We start from the raw sequence: 18,439 nt of genomic DNA on the forward strand, positions 1-18,439 counted from the left end.
ATTCTTTAACTACAATTGGGACTCAACTACAAGAGACAGAGAGGCAGCACCTTTACAGCTGCAGTGTACTAATGAGGCACAACAGATAGAGAATAGCCCCTTAAACTTGGGGGATACCTTGACTTTGGGCTTTATCATCTGGGATTCGCTGCATCTGTGTCTCAACAGGGTCGTCCCACAGTGGTCTAATGGGAAAGACGTCTCCTGAGGGAGGGAACTGCATCTCAGGGAAAGTTTCTCTTTCTATTATTGATGGATCAATGAGACTGCTCTCATCATCTGAGTTGGCAGCTGCAGCCTCATGTTCTTTCTCTGTCTCTGCCTGTGCCAATCTTGCCACAAGTTTTGCAGCTTCATCACTTATCTCTTCAAAGAAATCAATGGACTGTTTGCATGGCTCACTTTTCTCTTTAGTGGGCGTTGTTGACTGAGATGACTGACCACTTTTGCCACGGACAGGCAATCTGGACTGGAAGCTTTTAGATTTTGCTGAATCAGCACTCTTTTTAGCAGATGGCTTGGTGGTCTCCCCCTCACAGAAGCTCTTGGCTTTGGAAGATGTCTTGGTTTTGGCATCCACAGAAGGACCTGCATCTGTCTCAGATTTTCTCCTTGAATCCTTTTTTACAGGAACCTTAAGCTTTTTGTCTTGGGTTGACTCAGCACGTTTGACACTAGAATCAGGCTTTAAAGGGCTAGCCTTGATGGGTATTCTAGATTTTGATTCAGAAGTGAAGGAGGCCTCTTTTTTAAGAGTTGCTGAAGAGGAGGTTGAGTGAGATGGAGAGGGAATTGTGGATTTTCCCCGACCTTGAGGAGCAGACTTAGCTTGTGTTTTCACTGGAGTCTTTTTAACACTACTGGAAGCACTTTGTTTGGACTTGCCTGTTGGTTTGGGGGCTTCTATCACTGATTGTGGTTCCTCTGGAGAAGAGTCAGAGGACTCTTGACCCTGCTCAGAATAAACTGATCTAGTGACTGTAGTTTCTGCTGTCTGTACATTCGTTATCATTTGGTCAGGGCAACTTGTGTCTAAATCTAAACACCCTTCGTTTACATATTTTTCTGTTTTAGTCTCTAGACCTTCAGGGGATGTCTGATCTTTCTTTGTAGATTTGGATGAAGCTGAAATGCCCATTTTAGGGATTTTACTTTTGGAGGCATCAGCTTTCAAGGCTGGCTGGTCACATTCAGTTGGGGACTGAAGCTCAAAGTCAGTTGTTTCTTTTGATTTCTCAGTCTCCTCAGTCTTGACCTCTAGTGTTAGATTGAGGCCAACCTCAGGTTCTTCTGCTGATCTCACAACTTCCTGACTGGGCTCTTCTAAGAGAGGTTCCTCTAAAGGCTGTTCTCCTATCTGGAAAAAGGCAAAGCCACCCGCCTCTTCCTCATAGCTCCTCTTAGTCATGTCAATAGCACCACTACGGGTCATCTCAAAGAGTTTCCCTTCTTGGAAAAGGAAGGGGTTGGGCTCACTGGTAGGAGTGCTCTCTTCTGTTGGTGTTCTACCAGGTGTTGTGTCTGGAGTTGCTTGGAGAGACTGACGATCTACTGCCAGATTCAGTATTTTTTGTTCCTCCTCTTTGACACGTGCTGCAAAAGCAGCATCATCCTCCCGCATGGTAGACCAAGAGTCAGTGTCCACCCTTGCAGTGACACCTTTTGACTCAGTTCTGGGAGGTCCCAGTGCATCATCATCCTCTTCTGTATCATCATAGATACAGACCTCCGGTTTGAACATTTCTTTTGATTGACCTATGGAAGCAGTTGCAGCTTCTGGTGCTCCTGTATGCACCTTATGATCCTCTTTCACTTCATCAGTTACATTGCTACCTTGTTTTTGTGTACCAATCTTTGGATCGGTAATACCTAACTTTTGACCACCCTTGTCATCGCTTTTGTTTTCTCTTGATTTCCTTAAACTCTCCTCCTTTTGCTCATCTGTTCTGTTTTCAGCATTTGATGTTCCAGCAGACTTTTTAGAAGTACTGTCTTTATCAGCAGATGGTAGAACTGTTTGTGCCTGTGCAGTTTCAAGTTTGGATTTTGAATGATGCTGGCCTGAGACAGAGTGAGGTCCCTCTGAAGTGACACTGGCTGTTGTGTTCTTGACCTCTTTGCTGTGGGATCCATCATGCAAACCTGCTGAAAAAGGAGAGGGAGGTTGTACTTTAATATGGGGATCAACAAAAACAGCTAACTTTGAATCTTCAGCGGGTCTATTGAGCCCACATTCACTCTGCGAAAGCTTCTCTCTTGTGGGCTCTAATGTTTCATAGCTGTCATCCCCTATTTTGGCATCTGTTGAAGGGAACAAATCTTTTCTAGAGTTTTTTTTGCTCCGCTCGTCTTGTTCCATTTCATCAAATGTTTTAATTTTGGCTGCCATCTTAAACATCTCCTCCTCTGGAGTGAGTTTTCTCTTAGCTTCATAGCTGTCTGATGTATCCTCTTCTTCTGGATCTTCAGGGATGACAGCCGGTTTGGATGGAACAGAGAGGAATGTATGGTCAGGGAGTTTGGGGTTTACCTCATAACTTACCTCTTCAGAACTAGGAGTATCAGGGGAGAGGGGACTCTTACCAGAACTTGTCATCTGAGATGTCTGCTCACAACTGTCATCATCAGCACTAGCCTCATGGTCTCGAAGCAGCCTACCACGCAAAGCATCTTGGGGGAATTCTGTAGCTTTGCAGGGTTCTGGATGGCTAGATGGTTTACTAGGTGGACTTAGAACTGTTGGGAAGGACGGGTGGCTTTTTTGCTCTACAGGGCTGCTTTCTAAGGAGTCATGAGGGGGTGATTCCTCGGTTGGGCTAGGGTCAATTGAGTCTGGGGATTTATGGGAGGAGTTTTCTTCCATGAGAGGACTACCCTCTAGAGAGTCTCTGTGGCTTATTGTCAAAGAGTCATCAGCTAATGGACTGAGGGCATCCGAATCTTGTTTTAAAGGCAGTTCTAAGCTTTCATGACGCTGAGAGGATGATCTAGAGGCTGGAGAACCAACTAATGACAATGCTAGCTGACGATCGGGGCTCTCGTCATCACTAAGAAAAGTTTCTACAGTCTCTGAAATTTGCTTTGTAAGCTTCTGAGGTTTAGATGGCTTAGACTCACTCCTCCTAACAGATATGGACTCACTTGTAGTGTGGTCATCTGCAGCCTCGCTGGAAGAGACAGGGAGGGTCAATTCTGTAGACAGTTGGTCACCAGCGGCCCCTATACCAGAGTCTCCAGACTTCTCTGTGTCTTTACTTTCTTTTTTGACTGTAGTGGCAGTTGCTGCCAAAGTTGTCAAGGTCTGCTGTCCAGTTTTGGGAGAAAGACACACACTCTCTGGGCTTGTGCCTGGAGTGGCTAGACCTTCATGTTTGTAACTGTCCTCAGAGCTCATATGAGGGGCTCCATCTCCAGAACTGGCACTTAGTGAGTCTGCTACACCCTCATGTTTTAAGCTGTCAGAGCTATCATCAAGGCCACCATTTCCAAAGTCTACAGTTTCAGTTAGCTCTGAATGGGCAGCAGCAACTGACTTGGTTTCTTTCTCTCTGTCTTGCTGAGTAGTCTCTTTCTTGCAAGGTTTGGAATCCAAAGATACTTCACGTTCTTGGGAAACATGTGAGGCCATTGCTTTGGTTGTGGATTTTGACTGGATGATTTCAGATTTTGTGGTTTTCTCTGATCTTGGTGTGGTGGATGATTTTAACTCAAATAGCCCAGACTTTCTCTTTGAGGGGTCCTGTCCAGTTTGAAATGCTTGCATCAGCTCTTTAACTGACATAGTCTCTTCAAGTTTTTCAGATTCAGCTTTGGGGGACTTTGGAAGACCCTGTTTTGATTTAGGGCTTTCTTTGGGTTTTGGAGAGGATTTGCCCATAACAGGCAACTGTGAAGGCTTGCTTCCGGTGACCTTTTTGCTCTTTTGCTCTGCCTCTACTTTCTGCTGTAAGGCTTTGACTTTGTCCTTTATTGACCCAATGGGGGTTTCTTCAACCACTGGGGATACAGGTGATGCTGGGGCAGGAGCTGCAGGCACACTTAGAAGGGCACCTGTGTCTGTTGATTCCTCTGTGTGCCCCTGGTCTTTCCCCTTCCTCCTGACTGGCTTTTTAACATCCCCAGCAGCTGTTTTGTCCTGCACTTTGGTTGGAGCAGTTGGTTTTGCACTTCTGCGTAGCACAACATCAGTGAATTTTTCTTGGACGGCTGGTTCTTTTTTAGCTTTTGTTTTGGAGCTCACAGGTGCATCCAGGAGGTATTCTTTCAGGTCACCACTGTCCTTTATGGCTTTAGGTCTGGGAGCTCCTCTGTTAGCTCTACTTTCACGTAAGACAGGCTCTTGCATTTCTAAGGCTGCCATCCTTTTGGCCTCCTCTACCTCATTGTCTGAGAGGAGAACCCACTCCTCGGCCATTCTAGCTGCTTTTGTTATCTCCTCTGCTGCCTCTCCCTCGTAAGTTCCACTCCTCAGTATTTCACTGACTTTCTCTAGGTCCTCTTTGACTTTCTCTAAGTCCTTCTCCATTATTTCTAATGGCTCTCCAGAAACATCCTCAGTCCCTTTCTCTAGACCACACCCTCCTAAAGAAGCAGATTTTTCTGTGGAGTCTGCAGTCAAGATGGCAGTCATTTTTATCAAATCTTGTTTCATCTCTGACACGTCGGATAGGAGGTCTGGTTCTCGGATCAGCTCTGATTTCAGGACTGATGTCTCCGTCTCTTCATCTTCCATATGGAAGAAGAACAAGTAAGGAGTAAAGAAAATCAAAAATTCAAATGAAAGGAGACAGACATTGGAGAATGTGGTCAGGACAAGATTGGAACACACTGCAGGGATCATAGGACAACAAATTCACAGTGGGTTCTACATCAGGGTATTTAAGGAATTGGGCTTATACTTTCATGTCTCTGGGGAACTGTAGGAGAGCAAAGGCTAAATAATACCAATGGCAAATGATATGAGCAGGAAATAACTTGCTTATACACTCAGCACACCCACACTCACAAGACAAATCTATTGAACAAGACTGAAAGACATTTAAAAAATATATATATACCAACTATGAGGGACTATGAATGACTAGATAACCAAGAAACCAACAAATGCAATGGAAAAAGGGAAAACAAAGGAAACAAAGAAAGCAGATCAAGACATCTCAAGATTGCTCAGTATGACAAAAATGTCAATGTGATAAGAGGCAAAAATGACTTGAAAACAACTTAGAATACTAGTTGCTTTTGTCAAAGAAAGCCAGTGATAGTCTATACAACATATGGTGATTTTTCATGCTTTTAATTCTAGACAAAGCAGATCATTCACTTTCACAGACTCTAAGGAGGATCTCTAAAATACAAGAAAAAAACATCTTGCATGGAGGGACAACACTTTAAACTCCTTTAACTAACTTAACTACACATTTGAAATGTAACTCAAATGAAAACAAATAACTGTACAAAACCATAAGCAGATGGTATTGTGAGGGGACATTCCAAAATAACCACACCAAGAAAAAACAACAACAAATTAGCTCTTATTAACAAAACATTACATGTAACTATTCAGACATACAAGCACACGCATACACATTAATGTAAGGCAAGTTATTTCCATGCATAGCGAAGGGAAGTGCTGATGGAAAGGTTGTGGTAAAGAGTGAGTGGAAAGTTCAGTGTACTGATTAAGTTTACAGTTAGTGCAAAAGAGATGCTCATGATCAAGAGCTGCTTGCTAATATGTCTTCATTCAGTAATGTGGTGAGTTCTTGGTCCAATTACACAAATACTGCCAATTTACATCGTCAGTTATATCTACATTAAATATACTATACATATTATACATATTCAATTCCTCTTAAAAACACATACATGTGATTTTAGAGAATAACACATGAACCATATGTACAGGCTAATTAAATTGCCCATGTAAATCTTATTTGCCATTTTCCATTTTAGCCATGTTCACATTACTACATGAACAAGGTTAGAAGGGTAGAAAGGGAAGGATTCAGAAAGCTTGTTTGCCATTACACAAGAGGTATACAACTAGAGGGAATGCTAATATTCTTTAACTCTAATCTCTTGAAACTGTGTGCTTTTGCAATTACTAGCACCCAGTTTCAGAAACTCTAAGCACAAGTGCACATGGGTGTGAGCAACCAAGGTTTAGAAATTTGAGTGGCCAGCAGGTACTCATGCAACCCTCATTCTAAATTTTAAAAGGCTGATGTTATTCCCTAATTCTATATGATGTCTACAGTTATTTAAAGAGGAATTCCAATATTTCTTACTGTTAGATGTGAGTTCATGCTGTGCGTTGAATGCGTGACCAGACTACAGCCCTTTAACAACGGATCTTGTGGACAAGTTCCTTTATTGTCTGACAAAATTATGGAAACGATTCATCACGAGATAGACCTTATGGTAAAAAATAAGATCCATTTTGTTATCAGAAACACATCTCATTCAAGGAGGCACTGAAATCTCCCAAGATGATTGGTTGCAGTCGATGGCTCCTCTAGATTGTCAAAATCAGTCAAGTATTCAGCCATGACCTTGGAAATAAGTTCTTGCTGGCAGTTCAAAATATAAATACTAGATTTCCCCTTTAACCAACTGTAAAGGATAGGAACTTTTACATCCCACATGCAGGTTTCAATAATATTAATGATCTCTCATTAATATCAATGTTAATATTATATCAATATTAACAGTCTGTCATTGACCTAACCTCTACAAAGTCAGCCTTAATGTTATTAAAATATGTGTTTTGATGTTCATTTAAATCTGTGCTATTAAAAAAAAAATTAAATGTGTAGAAGTCACAATACGCAACAAGATTATTTGGATTTTGCAGAGGTATTATTGTGTACTAAACCACAACATTTTGTTGGTGTGGTTTACGCAGCTTAAAAATGTGGGCATTTCCATTCCAAAACATGTAGCTAAAATGCGTGGCCTGGCTGCATGAACACAACCCCAGTTGCATCCATCCACCAACCTCAAGCTAATTTGGAGTCACTAAATGACCCTACAAGCACGACCATAATAAATAACGAAAATTGCACTGTTACTGCCTGCTTCTGGCCAGCACAAAATTAGAGGCCTTTGTCAAATAAACATCACCACAGTATGAATGATTTCAATTTTCGAGTACATACGTAGATGGCAGCATCTGATTCTTTCTCCACATGTCCGATCTCAAATTGTGAAGGGGATAGAGTTAAATTGAAGACATTGTGGCAGTTGTGAAAATAGAAAAAGAAAGTAAAGAGTGAAGTTAAGCCTCAGGAGAAACAGAACATTGATAGGGGGAGGTGCAGGAAAGAAATCTTTGTTTGACAAGACGAAAAAACATGAAGCTTAAAGGGCTTTGATTAGATGGATATGATCTACAGCTATGCTAAGGGCTTAAATGGCAGTGTGAGTGTGTCAGTCTGATTAATGCTCTGTTTAACTGCATTAAGCTAATCACCCATACAATATCAGTGAAGAGTCATATTAGTTTGATTAAAGAAGATAAGCACAAATGCAATATTATTAAAAAACAGCAATATAATTTAGCATATTAGTTTGTGGAATAAAGAAAATTAAATAGGAAAACAATGTCTTACATTTCTCTAGCATTCTGCTGGTCTGGAAAAAACATGGGAAATAGATCACCGTTAGTCTTCTTTCATCCACTGGATGTCTTGTTATTCTAACTACTATTACTACAACAACAGCTAGTTAATAAAAAAAAACACAAAGGACAAACAGCAATCGACGGCAAAAATGAGCTATGCCACGGACAAATCACACTCTAGTCTACTACAATAAACAAAAAATATCTAAAATATAACATTTGACTACTTGTGAATACGTCTTTCATTTAGTCTTGATGACAAGGCAGTGGACAGGCTAGGTGAGCAGCTAGTTAGTAGAATGGAGAGAGAGAAGCGGTGGCTACTTTTACCTCTTCCTCTTGCTCTTGGTCTGAATCGGACTCCTTTTGGGAGCAAGAAGCAGCAAGAAGCAGAAAGATGTACAAATAGAAATGATAGCAACATTAAAGAGGGAAAAAGTGACAGTGGACAATGTATGGTTACCATAGCAACGAAGACAACCAGTCAGTGTGATTTCTGGGAAAGCCATGGTGATTGTTAAAAAAGCATTACAGGCAAAGATTTTTACAATAAAAAAAGATTCGTCTTTCACATGATTTCCTGAATCATACAAAATATTTTTCTTGTCTCTTAAACTAGCCATGGTATGCAGACAAGCCATCACACTGTATGACTCATTGGGGGCTCAATGGGTAGAAAGGCAATTTTCACAATTGAGTGGCATGGCATTACTAATGTACGATTTGGGATGTCAAACTTTAAGTATAAGAAGTACGAATTTGCTACTAGAAATATTGCTTAAAATCTAATTAGGGTTATGTCTTGCAAAGGTATTATAACTGATAAGTTGGAGATTAGTATGTATTACAGCATTACAGGGGGAATGGGCTTGAGATTGTAGTATGGTCCAGGTTATTGTAATGCTTTTTATGGTAAATTATAGCTGCAAACTCACAGTTTTACTTACAAGAACTAACAAGATACGCAACCTCTGTTGAGACAGACAACAGTAGGGTCCCCTTACCTTGCAGTGTGATGGGAGGGTGATGTTAAGGTTGCATATGGCATTTTGGGTGAGTGACCTGTAGTTCCTGGGTTCTTTCATAAAGGACAGACGGCCACATGGCTCCTGAGTGTTGTCTCTGATCTGCAACAGCCAAACAGTTCAGCAATAGTCAGGAAAAATCTATTTTATATGCACACAATATGCAAGAAAATCAATACGATGACTTCTGGTTGAATATTGCTGCACATTACACATTTAAAAAAAATAGTTCTTACTTTGATGAAGAGTGCTAGTCTGTTCTCTTTAAAGGCAAAGAAACTGAAGAGATGGTGCTGGCCACTTTTGGTAAGGGGAACAAGGTTTCCAAAGCAGTCTGCATAGATAGGTTTGCCTTCAAGTACCTGGGATATATAACAGGCTGGTGAGTACAAGGGCTAAATAACATAATAATGATAAGAAGTAATTGTATCCATTTCCAACCTAGCCCAACTGCTGAATATAGCATTTAAAAAAGTATATCCTACGCTGTCCTTCCTCACCTCTACGTCTCGGCTGCGGGCCACCTCAGTAAAGTTCTCTTGCTGTTCTAGGGTTTTGTCAATCTTGTCATCTGTCATGCAAAAGCAGCGCAGTCGGGCCTCGATGGGATCATGTGTCTTTGCGAAGATGACAAACTTGGCCATGTAAGGGACACAGATGATCTCTCGGTACACCTGAGTGGAGAAGTTGACAGATTCCTGGACTTGCCGACAGTCTATCAGCCAAAATCTAGAAAGCAGAATGGGGTTGGAAAGAAGAAGTGAGATTGGGTATTTGCTGGCTGCCTCATCTGAGTCAAATCAAAAAAGTAATAGATTTACTTGGGTAACAACAAACTCCTTTTTTGTGATACCTGGCAGATACATTGGTGGTGAAGGAGACACAGTCATTGATGAATGTTAATGGAGTGGTTCCGGTTATGTCTTCCCATTGAGCAGGCGTTGTTCCACCTACATATGGACGCACACATGGATGCAAAAAATCCAATTGATGTATTAGATTGTGAGCATATGTCTTGCTAGTCTATTTGCAGGTTTTGTGTGTATGTGTGTGTGCTCTCTAACCAGTGATACTACAAAGCAGTCGTAATGTGGGGGTGTCCCCTCCAAAGCCATTAAGGACTGGGTCGGAGTTGGTCTTAGGGACAGGGATGGTCATGGTGATGGGTTTATGGAACTTCCTCCTGCGTGGCTCCAAAGTGACGATGGGACTGAAGGTGGCCTTGTTGCCCAGGATCTTCCTCACTACATCCACATTCACTGGCTGGGCCTGATAGAGTAAACAGAGAATACGTGACCTTAATTCTTACTGTCAGCAACTCCTACATAGCATTAGGTCATGCACAGGTTGGTCTCCTGACTGAAGGGTTTGCTGCAGTGTACTTTGTACCAGGGTCTTTAGCTGACTCCAATCTATGCAGTGTTAGATTAATAACAAGACTCAGGCGGCCAACAATAGTCTAATTTGCTGCACCATAAACTGATATTGATCCAAACTCTGGTCAATGCCATCAAATTTTGCACATAAACCCTTAGATTCAAGAGTACGAATCCTAAGCAGTATGCTAACCCAATGACTTAACATCAAACATCACCAGCAAGTCAAATCTTTTGTTGGAGCATCTGCGAGATGGAATGGCACAGAGGGACAAAACTAGCTAGAGACATTCATAGTTCCTTGTCAGACAAGTCAAATGAACTTATTGATCTCTTGAAATCATAAGTACGTTTTTTGGTTCACAGTTGTACCATGTTCTGCCGACAAGTTTTTAGTACTCCTGGAAAAAGAAAACAGCATCTCCAGACAGTATGCAGATGCTGATTTCCTTTTCCAGCCCACAGTGCCCACACAGCCAAAACTCTCAATTACCTGTAGTCCGACCCTTATCCTCTTGGTGAGGGCCCCCTCAGGGAAAACCGCCTGCACTTGGGGCACAACAGTGCTGCTCAGGACGCCTCCTTCAGGACCAATAAGATTACTGTCTTGCTTTATGCGAGACACCACAGCAAAGTATTGTGGGAAATCTCTTGTGATGATACGGCAAATACGCTTCTTCTCCAGCTCCTCTGGCGTGTCCAGCTCTAGAAGAGGACGGTAGCAGAAAGTGACATGTGTCAGTGACAATAATGTAGGAACAAACTGATATATTTAGGATGTTTTCCTCGCAGAGGAACTGACCCTCATCCATGCCGTTGAGTATCTGGTTGAGCTCCTCCTGCGTGTGTTCACAGTGATGCTCCTTCCAGCTCTCTCCAGTCTCGCTCCTCAGGATCACCAGCTCCCTTTCCTTTCCCCGTAGGGCAGCAAAGTGGGGGATCTCCACAATTACAGGACTGGAGGGGGAGAGGCCAGGTAGTGTGAGTAAGTAAATACGGAATGTCATGGATTATAACATAACGTGTGTCTAAATGTCTCACAGCATGTGTCTCTTTTTCAATTTCTTGCCTTTACATATGACACTGCTAGCATTAGCATCTTACTACTTATGCCAACAGCCTTGGAACCAATTGGTCAGAGGTGAATGTCTGTCCTCCAGAATCTGGATAGCTGGTGTTCATCAATTTAGTCCACCAAACACAATCAAGGTGATGGTTAATAAATCATTTCTGAACAAGTCGAGACATGTAAACTATGTAGTATTGACTGTTTTTGTCTGACTTTAACATTGATCAAGTTGCTCTAGCTGCACTGGCACAATACAGGCTGATCAATTTGTTTTGTTAATGACGTAGAACTGTGTTAATTCTACAGTTTACCTGTTGAGCGTCAAGACAACTTTCCAGATTTCTAATGAATGTGAGCTGCTGGTTGCTCACCGCAGTTTAAAAGCCTAATTATGAGCAATACATTTACAGGTTACAGCTAGCTAGCACAGCAGAGAAGTGGATGATGCTGCTACAGGAGCGGTTTGAGAAGGCGGTTGAAGCTTAACTTTGGAGACTATTATTATACTCACTGGTTACTTTTATATCTAACTATATTATACTATAGGGTCCTTCCTTACCAACTCATTCAGAATTCAAAACTTTTTCCAGTTCATGTCATGGATTTTCTCTGAATAAATAAATAAATGAATAAATAACTAAAGTAAACTCCATTACATTTTTGGGACCTTTCAAAAATGTATTACTGTACTCCAAATATTCTTTATGTTATGATGTAGATGTATAGATATTTCTACTGTGTTGACTTCACGGTATTTACATCTATGTGTAATAGATATTGAGCCTGTTTTTCATTTGGTTCAGCAAAGTTACAGTTTATAATGGCTTGGCTAGTTCCATACTGGATGATGTTATCTTGTTTTCATTTGACAAAATATTAATTGTAGATCCTTAGTTCCTCAGCTGGAATATATACATTCATTTTTTTTTATCTATCTTTCGTGGTTGTTTTACTTTTTTAATTTCCTCGAACCTCCACAACCTCCCAATTCATGGAGGTCCTAGGTGAGTCGGTGTGGAATGACCCTATATCAAGATTTATCAATACCCACAAAAGATGCATTTCCTTCTAGAGCACTTTCTTTGACTATAATAAATATTCAAGTATTTAACCATCATTTCAATACTTACCTGATGTGTAATAATAACAACACACTAGCTACAACACATACTGTATCTATGAGAAGCATGCTACAAGTACAATCCAACATGGGACAAACTCAGCTATCAAAGCAGAAATGTTGACATTTTTCGTGTGATATTTACTGGGTTCTTTGGCCTGAAAGTGCATGATATTATTTTACACTTTCCCTTAGATTTCACTTTCAAAAATATGTTATTTGTCACCCCAAGTGGTGGCAGGTAACATTTGGATATCTAAAATTCATACAGTGTGGTTGTGTCCATCACAGCTCAAAATGGTGAAAAAAACAACAAAGCATTTCATAGCAGCTTCGTAATTGTCTCTTAAATGTGTAATTTTCCTTATTTAATGATTTCCAATTTGTTATTAACACATGGCTACACCGGGGACTTAGCCCGTCCGGTTTAACTCAACTGTAGAACCATACCATACAGTTAAATTTTATCTGGTTCCTTTGCAACTCACAGGCCAAAAAACCATCTAAAACTCGTACAAAAAAAATGATTAAAAAAAAATGTTTAAGACACATTTATTTACAATATGGGAAGCATAAAAACAGAAGCACAGAAACAGAGAAGGCTGAGCAGTAAAGGGGGATTAAAGAAAGGAAGCAACAGCAAGTAATGTCCCGGCAATGTGATGTCTAGATGGTCATGAGTATCAGAAGAAGTGGGGTACAAGACAGTGGTGCAAGCATGACAGGACAATAATGTCTGGACAAAATAATATTAAAAGGAGGGGGTTTATGGAGGAAAACACTGAGACTGGCATCCATGGATTGTTTCATATGCAAAACCGTTGATTATTTTCCAACCCTACCCAAGAAATTTTGTCCCCGGCGGGCCAAGCTGGAGGATTCTGCTAACCAAACTCTCTCCCTCATTAAGAGGTGGAGGGGCAATGGGGAGGTGGAGTTTACTGTGTGATCCATACGCAGCAGTGAGGAAGAAAGAGCACACACAATGTTTCTGTTGGGTGGAGTGGGGTGACTTTTTAGCTGCATGTCTACGGAGGCCAAACGTGCTCAAAATTAAATAAAGCTATAAACAAGAAAATAGAAAAATAACAATTATAAGAGTCAATATATACATAACGTATCAAATAAACACAAAATTAGAATCTCATTATTATGAAATGTTTCTTTCCTCCTGCTTCTTGTTCTTTATTACTGACAGTTTTATTCAGTTCCAGTAGTCTTTATATTTAACTTATGTGATCATTGCTTTGGCCTGATAAGCATCGAGCCTATGATGCTCTGGAAAAAATTTAAATAAAGGAATTTTTCAAATAAAAACTGCAAAAATGAAATCATACTGATTAAGGATGTCGGAGGATTGTTGGTTTGAGCCGTGGCTCTGGCTGCATGTTTAAGTTTCTTTGGGAAAGATAGTGAACGAGATGGCTGTTCCATCGGCGTTTAGATGGATGTGTGAATGGCTGAGCATAGATTACCACATGGTGCTTTGGATAAAAATCCTTCTACTGCTCCTTGTGCCATCAGTGTATGAATATTAGGGGTGTGCCAAAATATCGATACTACGATATATCGCGATATTTCGTCTTGAGGTACATTATATATAAATAAAAAAAATATATATATATATATTTTTTTTTCTTTTGGCCCACCACCACCCCTCTTTGGAGGACAGCTTTATCTTTATTCAAACATAGGTAGACAACCAAATAAAATTAAAAAAATGGTTTAAGTAGCTCTGAAACCCATATAGATATTTAATGATAGTTGTAGTCAGTGTGTGTGTTAAGAAGAGACACTGTGCAATATACTCTTTGTTTACTTGGCTGTCATTCATGTGAAATTGATTGACAATGTTTTGTAATTCCTGTGAAATGGATTCAGTGCAGTCAATAAATTCTGAATTTCTTCAGTGTCACAGATATCGTGATGTATCGTGGATGAAATTTTTTGCAATATATCGATTATCGCAGAATCGCTGCATCGTGATATTATCGTTATCGTGGGCAAAATATCGTGATAGTATCGTATCGCGAGGTACCTGGTGATACCCAGCCCTAATTAATATGTTTGAATGGGGCCATCACTGTAAAGTGCTTTTACTAGACCAGAGAAGTCAATTTACCGTATCCCATAATAATGAACTGAAATATAAAAATGTGCTGTATTACTTCACAAATCCATGGTCATATAGATTATCATGTATTTATCCATACAGTTACTTAAACAGATATATTATTAAATACATTTATTTTGTATTTTAATTCAATCATGATATTTGTTGGGTCTCTCTACAGAACGTTTTTGCCAAGCTTTATAGGCCGACACTTTTGCAGTTTGAAATATGCTGTAGAAATGTTTAAAATCATACCACTTAAACTCCAAATGAAAAAAAAACAAAAAGTGATAATTTACGCTGGTAATTACACTGATCATCGAGTTAAAATCAGGCAGGTTTTGCAGAGGTAAAAACTCAAACATTTCATATACACATAGTAATAACAGTAATAACAACATGTTCAGTAGCTTTGGTCAGGGAGATCCTACATCATGTCAGTGGTGGAGGTAATGGATAAATGGACAGAGAACTTTAATTACATACTGCGAACTTCACCGTAATGCAGGTGTTTCTATATTTTACAATATCAAACATTCTAGGGCACATATCAAACCAATCATGGTGCAATATTTTTGCAGGTGGAGTTAATAAGAAAGTTTTTTGTCATTAGGGGTTAGGGGTAAGGTTAAAAAAAGAGTTAGACTGCAGCTTTTATGAAAGAAAACAGGGCATGCTGAAGAGCAAAGATTTACAGATCCCTGGCGCTGGGAGGAAGCGAGAGCAGATACACAAACAGTTTTAGTAAGGCAGAGGCAGAGGATAAATTAATCTGAAAGAAAAGGGGCAGCAAGTTGAAAGCATCTTATCAAATGGAATACAAATCAGTGTCAATAGCCAGAATGTAAAGGTAGCTACAGATACTATATCATCCACAACAGAACCACTTTTTCCCTGTTACATGCATCTCTCACAAATACACTTAGCAAATTCTATTTTCCCATTTAATTTGAAGGTTATGGGCACAGAATATTCAAACCTGAGTAGAAATACTCTGCAGGTACCAGCACACAACTTTCTCAGAGCTATCATTAAATGTATAGTCATTAATGCTAATCCAACGGACTTTTTGTCAAATTCAGTGTATATCTCCTTTTGGGCTGCTAGCTGTCAGTTCTGTGTGCGCGCTGAAAAAAAAAGAAAAAAGGGGGCTCTTCATACTCACCCCAAGCTCTGTAAATGGATAACAAAAGAAAGTAAAGATACAGTCATTCCAGCCAATCAGCAACAGGGGGGGGGGGGTTGTGCTTGTGCACAAGACAGGGAGCTCTGGGAATGCCATAAAGTGAGCAATCGGACTGGTTGCGAGGTAATTCCGCCTTGTGTGATGAGAGATGGCAGAACACAGCCAAAAAAGAGAAGGTCAGAAAACAAAAATGTAAGCTTCTCAAAGGATGAAAGACCTCTGAGAGTTGAAAGGGCTGCAGACGGATGCAGAGGTTGCTGTGTCTCTGGTGGGCAGTTTTAGTGTCGCTGTGTTTTGGGGATGGTGTTTCTGAATGAGCACTGATGGCGATGGGTTTGTTTGTTTGGCCACGAATTCAAATATCGACAGTCTTTCCTCAGAATCAATGACTATACCTTTAACAAGCAATGAATCAAACAATATTACATATTCATGTAATATCAATACATTTACGTGCTGTCTGCTCTTTTTGCTACCTCTCCATTATTCCTTTCTTCTGAATCCTCAATATCTGTAGCTCTGAAGACATTCATTCATTTCATCATCCATCCCTGAAGCCTTACCCGAGAAACTGGGCTCCAGACGGCCCCACCTCGATGAGCCTGCTGGCCAGGCCCTCGCCCTCAACCATTGGGGGCATGGTGGCCAGACGGTGTCTCTTCACAAGCCGGCACGTTACCCGTGTGGGTGCGCTGCATTTCCTGGGTGGGATGATGATGCGCAGGCCATTGTGACGGCAACCACGCATGGCTCCGCCCCTGGCATCCACCATGAAGCTGACCAGAAAGCTTATGTGAAAGAGGAGATATTTCCCCAAATTAAACACTTTCATCATTGATTCCATTAAGTGAAGAGAGCATAGACACCAAAGCTACCTAGTAGATTGTTTGTGACTAAATTTGGTCATATTTATATAGGAGGGGGGGCAGTTCAGCTGCGGTTCTGATCCGCCCCCGGAGGTAGTATCAGAAGACTCTGCATTATCACCACAACGAAATGTGTCATTTCCTACAGTACACCGGCGCAAGAGGTGAAACAGTACACACCATGACGTTGAGATCTGTGTAGTTTTTAAAAGTATTTCCCATGTTTCCACCTTTTAATCTATACATGTATCCGCCGACCATTTTGTAATCATACGGATGCAGTTATAATGACTCTTCGTCACATTTCTGCTGGAAAAACAGTGTCTGTCGCAGGCAGCAGAGCTAGGCAGCTACCGCAGTTGATTGTAGTGGTTATGTGCCACGGTTCAGAGCAAAAAACTTCAACTCTGTCTATGTCTTTGTCTCCTTCCACAATTGTGTTACTGTCTCTGGCAACTTGTATAGAAAAAAATCACCGTGACGGTCAGCCCTCCGACCACGACACTTCAGTGAACTTCCCCCCCAGAAAACAGCCTCCCTCCTAGCGAGTGATAGTCAGACAGGGTTCGCTGTTTACTGATGGTGATTATGTAATTATCTGATTCTTTGTCACTTTCCAGGATGCATCGTGGGTCAGGATCTCAATCACAACACATTATAACAGCATCCATATGATTATAAACAGTCGCAGATACATTTAGATTAAAAGGTGGACACAGAGCGAAACATGTTGGAAAAACACGCAGTTTGTCTGTTTGAGTGTGAACAAAAATAGGCGGCCTAAAGGCGAGCCTTGTTTGAGGTGATAATGCGGAGTCTCTGTGTGAAAAGGGCTTATGAAACTTTTGCTAAACATTGCCAACTGTGGCCAGTAGTGGTACTTACATAGTGATGGTGAAGGCTAAAATGCTACGGTATGGTTATATGCAGATGGACCAGTGACAATAAACTCACTGAACGACAAATTACTGTCATCTTAACAGCATTATCTAGGTTAAGCTACTGCAAAATAGCTAATGTTAGCCACCATATGCCACTGGTCAACATAATACTGGACTTAACTTGTAATATACTGTAGGTATATATTTAAAAAGTCAGTCTTTACTACTATTACTGTTACTCATCAGATTTTATCAGCCATGCAGACAATGATCTACGGGGGCCATTTTGTTGATTTGGCATCTATTTTCTCAGCACTGAATGGGCAAAAGATTAACAGTTCTCTCTCCATGAAGCCTGTCCAGTTGCATTTTGGCTGCAGAACTTCGGACTTCTGAACTTTACTCCCATGCAAAGTGGCAAATACAGCATGGATCAGACATCTCAATGAGGGGGGATGTGTGTGCAAGTGCAATGAGGTGACTTTACAATTTGACACCATACTCAATTCTAATGTGATCTTGCCCTGGCTTCAGTAAAGCAACCACACCGTTTTTAAAACACACGGAGACATAGAAACATGTGTTATTTAGTTCAGCAACACAAATGAACAAGTAACTGTTAGAAGACAAAAGGCCCTATTTAGACAATCTATGGCGCTTGGTCTAAAGTGCTCATGCATTTAGGGTGTGTCCACGTCCTTTTTGCTAGTTAAACGGCGGATAATTTGGCCGCTAAGTGAGACACAGTGAGGAGGAGGAGGAGGATCACTGCTGCGTTCCTCCATGTGTGTGCAACTCTCTGTGGATCAGGCGGAATGGGTCATAAAAATAATCATCTTGATAAATAACTGGTGGGATGAGAGGCCTGAAATACATCCCTAATGAAGAAAATATCAATGACATCACCTGCAGCTCACACACACAGTAAGATAGTTTGGAGTGAAGCAGCTGTCCTGATAAATCCTGACATCCCTTCTCTGGAGAGTTTCCTCTTCAGCTTTAAGTTTTATTGCTAAATTGTGCCACGATATTTGTTGCAGTGACATTACTGCATGCATGGCAATGTTTAAAATAATTGCAGGCGGGGGGGGGCACAGATGGGCAAGTACATTTGCGCTGCGCTGTGCACTGCCTTGCGCCAAGCATATGATGGAGCCCAAAGACTTCTGTCCTCCGTTGCTG

At 40.9% G+C, this 18,439-nt stretch overlaps 1 protein-coding gene across 36 annotated transcripts in view; it reads right to left on the reverse strand.

Annotated features, from left to right (window-relative positions):
• Positions 1-18,439, reverse strand: part of ank2b (ankyrin 2b, neuronal) — a 202,296-nt gene that overhangs the window by 24,574 nt on the left and 159,283 nt on the right. For 11 of the 36 annotated variants that reach the window (XM_030430603.1, XM_030430602.1, XM_030430594.1 and 8 more), the window contains 13 exons: positions 16,074-16,298; positions 13,054-13,152; positions 10,825-10,979; positions 10,516-10,727; positions 9,711-9,915; positions 9,500-9,596; positions 9,147-9,375; positions 8,883-9,008; positions 8,626-8,748; positions 7,952-7,984; positions 7,611-7,632; positions 7,158-7,196; positions 118-4,725 (listed from right to left, as the gene is read on the reverse strand). In XM_030430603.1, coding sequence (XP_030286463.1) covers positions 118-4,725; positions 7,158-7,196; positions 7,611-7,632; positions 7,952-7,984; positions 8,626-8,748; positions 8,883-9,008; positions 9,147-9,375; positions 9,500-9,596; positions 9,711-9,915; positions 10,516-10,727; positions 10,825-10,979; positions 13,054-13,152; positions 16,074-16,298 — 6,173 coding nt within the window. The remainder of the gene's footprint in view (positions 1-117; positions 4,726-7,157; positions 7,197-7,610; positions 7,633-7,951; positions 7,985-8,625; positions 8,749-8,882; positions 9,009-9,146; positions 9,376-9,499; positions 9,597-9,710; positions 9,916-10,515; positions 10,728-10,824; positions 10,980-13,053; positions 13,153-16,073; positions 16,299-18,439) is intronic. The other 25 variants (XM_030430608.1, XM_030430607.1, XM_030430606.1 and 22 more) reach the window with 17 other exon arrangements.

This window comes from Sparus aurata, chromosome 10 (genome assembly GCF_900880675.1).
Source record: "Sparus aurata chromosome 10, fSpaAur1.1, whole genome shotgun sequence".
NCBI lineage: Eukaryota > Metazoa > Chordata > Actinopteri > Spariformes > Sparidae > Sparus > Sparus aurata.